The following is a 6,733-nucleotide window of genomic DNA, read 5'->3' on the forward strand; positions in this document are numbered from 1 at the left end:
CAATTTAGGTGATTTATTCAATCCTTCACTCACTTATTCATGTAAATTGCATGGTTTTACTCTCCCTTCCTTATTATGTGATATATGTGAAATACATGTTTCCTATGCTTTGAAATTATTTATTTTAATTACCCTTTATTACCATTCGATGCCGTGATTTGTGTGTTGAGAAGTTTCAGATCTTCTAAGGCAGGAATGACTTAAAGGATGGAAAGGAAACATACAAAAATGGAAGGAAAGCACAAAATGGAGTTATTGAAGAAACTGGTAGCGACGCGAACGCATGGACGACGTGGCCGCATGCCTAGCGCGAAAAGACAGTGACGCGAACGCATGACTGACGCGGACGCGCGCCATGAGCAGAACACAGATGACGCGGACGCATGGCCGAAGCGAACGCGTGATAAGGAAAACTCCAGATGACGCGACCGCGTGACCCACGCGAACGCGTGACAGACGCCACGCACAAGAAATCACAGAAAACGCTCCCAGCGATTTCTGAAACCCTTTTTGGCCCAGATCCAAGTCCAGAAGGCACAGATTAGAGGTTATAAAGTGGGGGAATGCATCCATTCAAAGAAGAGTCTCCAATTATTCTCTTTTCAGAATTTAGATGTAGTTTTTAGAGAGAGAGGTTATCTCCTCTCTCTTAGGATTTAGTTTTAGGATTTAGGATTATTTCTTCTTCATCAAAGGTTCAATGATCCTTTAATTTATTTTTCTACTTTTATTTTATTACTTTAATTGATATTTATCTTTCCAATTTAGCTTATGCTACATTCATGTTATGATTTTCTTAATTAAGGTTATTTGAGGTATTTCAGTCTATGACTGCTTTCTTTTATTTATGTTACTGTTGCTTCCAATCTGAAGACATTTTTATTCGAGTAAGTTTACTTTTCCCCTTTTGGCTTGGTTAAGTAATTGGTAACACTTGAGTTGTCAAACTCAGCAGTGGTTGAAATTGGCAGATTACTAATTGATCTAGATCGCTCTAAAGCTAGTCTTTCCACGGGGATTGACTAGGACTTGAGGATCAAGCTAGTTAGTCCACTTGACTTAACTAAGTGGGATTAAAACCCAATTCTCATCACACTTGATAAGGATAACTAGGATAGAAATTCTAAATTCTAATACCTTGTCAAGAGATTTTATTATTATTAATTTATTTTTCTTGTCATTTAAATTACTTGCTCCTTATTTCAAAAACCCCCAATTTACAAAACTCATAACCAATAATAAGAACATACCTCCCTACAATTCCTTGAGAAGACGACCCGATGTTTAAATACTTCGGTTATCAATTTTAAAGGGGTTTATTACTTGTGACAACCAAAACGTTTGTAAGAAAGAACTTTTATTGGTTTAGAAGCTATACTTGCAATAAAAATTTATTCTAAATTCTAGACCACGCAAAAATTCGGCTTAGTTTTTCTTTGTTTTGTTGTTCCTTTTTTTTTTTGTTTTTTTTTTATATCACCAAAGGAATTAATATTTAAAATTTTATGCATATAATATTTGGTAAATTCTATCTAATCCCTCTTAAAATAACATGTAAAAATGACGTCAAGCTCCATTGCTTTCTTGTTAACAATGACATCGAACTCCACCAGCGGGGCAAACCAATCAAATGTGTTGCCATCATTGTTAGCTCCCATCTTAGTAAGATAATCAGAATATAAATCCGAAACATAAAGCTAAATTACTATGCAATTACTAAGATTAATGATTAATCCAATAAATCCTAAACATAATAAAAAAACAAATATTTTTTTTGCACAATCAAAACACATAATTAGAATTTATTTGCACAATCATTTTTTTAGCATAATCAATAAGTAGCATCAAGCGCAATAAGCAAAAAGCAGAACAACATAATTGAAAAATTTTAATATTCTCTCTTCACCGAATCAATCATCATCTTCAACTTCACGAAGCAAGTCTTTTGAAAGCTCGAGACAGTGGCGGCGAGCAGCGGCCTCTCACTCCAAAACTCCTACCCTGCGGCGACATCAAAGTAGTCATGCACTCATACCTCCTCCTCTGTCAAGCACACACCAACTCTCTTCTTTGCAACTTCGCCATCAAAATCAGATTCACCATCGCAAAATTGCAATCACATATTCGTTGTCGATTGTTCGCTCACAGTTGCTCATCGTGTCTAGGTTCTGGACTAGTTATGTTTTTACTTGTTGCTGTTCATAATTACAAAGAGGGATGAACCTAAGAAGAGAATTGGGAAAATAAACTGTTGGCACTAGCAATTTTTAACAATTTTAATCAACCTGTTGCGCCTTTTTTTTATTTTAACAGGTTTAAAATCTCCGCTTTTTAATTTGTACATCGAAGCCTAGTTGGTGTTGCACTCGGTTATGAGAAGGAGGGGGGCTTCACATTGGTGTGGTGTCAGGGTGGAATGAAAATCAGACTCTGCGAATTTATAAAAAAATTACACACTACTAATAACACGGAGGGTCCGATTACCACCTTCCGAAAATTCAAAATTTCACCAGCTCCAAATCGGACCCTCCAATTTGTGGAGCCAAATTTGAAATTTAATGAACTCGCACGGTCCGAGTTCTTGGATCTGACACTAACAAAAAATCTGCCCCACAGATTGGTCTGGTACCCCATGATTCCATATCTGGAGAAGACATACACACCCTTCCATATCGAAAAAATTGAATCTAAAATCTCAGCTAACCTGCTTTTTTTGTGATTTTGATAGGGGTGGCAAAGCGTTGAGCATATATACAAAATTGTAAAATAAAATAAATAAAGTTAATAACTAAAAGAAGAATAAAAACAAAAAAATAAAAAAAAGTGTTTAAAAATTCTATAATTATTAATTTTATAATAGTAATCACACTTTTATGTAATAAAAAAAAGAAAAATAAAAATCTTCGACTCGGCGGACCGGTCCGCCCCGCCCCGCCAAAACCCGCTAATTTGGCGGTGCGAGTTTGGCGGATTTTTTTAATTTGGCGGGTTCCAAATCCTAGCCCGACCTGCCTTTTTTAGCGAATTTAGCGGATCGGCCCGACAGACTTGACCCGTTTTACTACCCCTAGATTTTGACAAGTTAATATGATAAGTTCGACTCATTTTATCACCCCTAATATTAAAACATTTATTTTGGTTAAGTTGGATCCTTGTGCATTTAGGGCATAAATTGCCATATCCAAAATATGGGCTTTCGTAGCACATTTTTTCTTCAACAATAATTATCAACACCAATATTGGTTCACTTAATTCTAGGTTCATTCTTTGGTTTAAATTTCAATTGCATCGTTAAGACTTAAAGAAGTGTTGGAATATTTTATAGGTATCTACTTATATAAAGATAAAGGTTTAAGAATATAAAAATATTTTTATAAAAATAAATACCGATTTTATACTCTCAGGAATAATATTGTTGTTATGCTAATAATAATACACTATTTTATCCGGCTGCTCTCAAAATCTTAATAATTGTGTTTTCTATTATTAGAAATTCATCCATAACCAACACTTAGCATATATGCAATAATATTTGTGATCGAGCTACGCGTCCGGGAATATACATGGATCTCTTCCTTTAATTCAAATTGAGATCTTCACCTGGCCACCTATCTGTATGGATCGGATGATCAGTTACTCATGAAATAAAATAAAATAAAATAAAATAAAATATTAGTTAAATTCTTAAAAAACAGAGGAAAGAGGAGGTAGAGAATAGAGATGAACCCACAGGCCAGAGAAAATAATTGGAGGTAAATAAGGGATGAGATTGTGATTGCGTCTGTGGGGGCGTTTTCGTGACAAGAATGGATGGTGTTAACTGTTGAGGGAACAACTCACGAGGCCCTTAAATCAATGGGTTTTAGGTATCGACGCATATCAATTATATATCATTTAATTTAATTTCATTTGTGACGAGGCCTAGCTACTTGCATGGCCATTAATTCTCTAATACAGTCATGCTTATTTATTAACTAAATCAACCTTCTTATCCTTATATCCTCACGTCATATCCTTCTCGTACAAATCCGATCCACTTCAGCTTCATCTTAATTTGTGATACATCAACATAGTACATAGTAACATTCTCGTTTATGCATAGTATATTAGCTTTAGGGGTCATGTAAACCAATGCTGCCAAACTCATATTGCTGACTTGCTGTGTTAACATCCAATTAGAATATGCCAACTGGCAAGGGTTGAATAGTCTGCTAAGGAAACCAAGCAGGCACCATACGATATGACAAAGAGATCGAGCTAGCTACCCAACATTTATTTTGGTGTTAAATTTATTGAATTTACTTTATAGAATAAATATCAAATACTCAAAATTTATTAGTTTTTGTATTTTTTAAATTAAATATTGATTATTTAATATTTTGACAAATTCAGTATCCAATAACACTAGAACAAGAACCATGAACAATTCTTCAAATAAACAGAGCCTTCTTACAAAAGTGATGGAATGATGTTTATCGTGCTCACTCACTTTGCATATAAGGTCAAAGCTTAGTTTTTCAAAATGAAACTAGGTTTAATTTGTTTGGACGGAGAAAAATTCAACTACACTAGTTGCTTAACTTGTATTTTTTAAACGAAAAATTCGCTATTGCATTAGATTACTTTTTTACAAAAATTTTGCTCAGTATATCTTGTAGAATAAGGATAACAATAATATGTGGCACCTTACTTGGTTCAAATTTGAAGATTACGTTTTCAGAAATAATAACATTGATTTGGAATATATAGTTTTCAATTTTGGAGGTATGTTTTTTTTATTATTCTGTTTGATCTTTTCTCAACTTACATTCAACAACTCTTATCATTCTCTTTATCTCTAATTTCAATTATGCTAATGAATTACTTTGTTTAGCAATCACATCTGTTAATTATTTAGGCATTCGCATTACTACTCGTCGGTTGGGGTGAAAAACGTTTTTGTATTTGAAACGAATATTGTGTTTTGTCATGGGTTTAAGAAGCAAAACAGAGTATATGAGGGGCCAGTGCTAATCTCACGCCTCAAAAATTATATTAAACAAGTTAAGACGGTGGCTCAGGATATGGCTGTCTCCAATTTTTAGTCCTTATCCTCTGCCTATCCCCTAATAACAAGTGTGCCACAAGCTATACTTACCATGACAAAATGTAATGTGATGTACCACCGTCTACATACATTTATTATTTATTTTTAAATAAATAATAAAAAAAAGTCTATCTTGTCCTACAATTCATACCTAAGTAATATAAAAACACCCAACCATGCTGTTGTCCAAATCTCCAAATTTCCATTGGTTGTCTTTTCTTTTACATACAATACAAGACAACACCAATGTTGTTACTATGAGGAATGATTGCCATATCATATCTTTTGTAATCAAGTGATCTTAAATTCTTAGTTCGTCCCCCTAGCTCCTGTGTTCCATATATAGTTACCATAAAAGCACCATCTTACTTCCTTCTTCTTCTTTATGATCATGGATGGTAACAATAATAACTGGGTTGTTAAGGATGGTGATCACGATGATGATATATGTGACGCTTCAATATCCACGGGATCCATCTCATCAGAAGATTCAATGAACTCCGCGTGTTCATCTTCTTCAACAGATGATGAGTTCGCTGAGGATGCATCCTCCTCGTCATCGTCATCGAATTCAAACGGCCCTCTATACAAGCTGTCAGAACTCATGAACCATCTCCCGATAAAGTAAGCCATTTCCTTCATGCATATGCATGCCCTTTTAATTAACTTGGATTCTAGTTGCTAACTTCTACCTAGCTAATTTAAAATTAAAATGATATCTGATACAAATGTATGTGTATGCAGGAGAGGGTTGTCCATGTTTTACCAAGGGAAAGCAGAATCTTTCACTTGTTTAGAGAGGGTGCAGAGCATAGAAAATCTTGCTAAGAAAGAAAATGGTAGCAGCCGTTACAGAAACAGAAACAGAATAATGAAATCATGGAGAGGCTTGGATACTAGTAACAGAAGAATGATGAGAATATCATCTTCGTACACTAGTCCCAAGGCAAAAATATCAAAGAAGCCACCGTCAAGGGGATCTTCTTTTGCTTCTCTAGTAACTAATAAACAGAGACTCAGCATTAGTAGTAGTAGTTCTCTCTTTGGAGCATCTACGCGTTCTAATGTACACAAGAATTTTTAATTTGAAATCCATTATATTATTGGCCAGGATTTTGAATTCCACCATTTTACTTTTTGGGTCTACAATCGTCAATTTTGTTGCTTGGCTATTTATGTTGTTCTAGTCTTAGCCAATCGTTATCAAAAATTCTCAACTACAAACAATTTTAACATTTAAGTTTATGTAAGTCATTTGAGTTATCTGCTATTTTTTTTTATTCTTCTTCTTCTTCTCTTTCCTTTTAATTTATTAGAACAATAATAAGTAGTTGTGTTAGAGTAATAAATAAGTAGTTGAGAGTTAGTAGTTGATAGCTAAATATTTATGAGGTTAGTTTAAAATATCTTTATAAATAGCATGACTCTGTATCATGTAAACAACAACTTTAATACATATCTTTTATTTTCTTGTTATGGTATTAGAGCTCAAAAAAGAACTCTGTTGGTACCCATAGTGAAAACTTCAAACCCAAATAATCAGTCTCCATTATCTTCTTCTCCTCTAACGGTAGAATTATCTTCTAACGTAGCACAAGATCCCACTAACCTCTTCTATATTCATTCTAGTGAAAATCCAACATCTGT

General features: G+C 34.2%; 1 protein-coding gene and 1 long non-coding RNA gene across 2 annotated transcripts; one reads left to right on the forward strand and one right to left on the reverse strand.

Moving 5' to 3' along the window:
* LOC107634351 lies at nt 3,340-3,925 on the reverse strand. The gene is made up of 3 exons (XR_001618858.2): nt 3,731-3,925; nt 3,506-3,612; nt 3,340-3,463 (listed from the first exon to the last, which is right to left on the reverse strand). It is a non-coding gene; the product is annotated as an uncharacterized LOC107634351 (long non-coding RNA).
* Nucleotides 5,182-6,356, forward strand: LOC107634350. The gene is made up of 2 exons (XM_016337873.2): nt 5,182-5,710; nt 5,831-6,356. Exons 1-2 carry the CDS (start codon nt 5,472-5,474, stop codon nt 6,168-6,170), a joined length of 579 nt encoding a protein of 192 aa, XP_016193359.1. The 5' UTR covers nt 5,182-5,471; the 3' UTR covers nt 6,171-6,356.

The sequence above is a fragment of the Arachis ipaensis genome, chromosome B03, assembly GCF_000816755.2.
Source record: "Arachis ipaensis cultivar K30076 chromosome B03, Araip1.1, whole genome shotgun sequence".
NCBI lineage: Eukaryota > Viridiplantae > Streptophyta > Magnoliopsida > Fabales > Fabaceae > Arachis > Arachis ipaensis.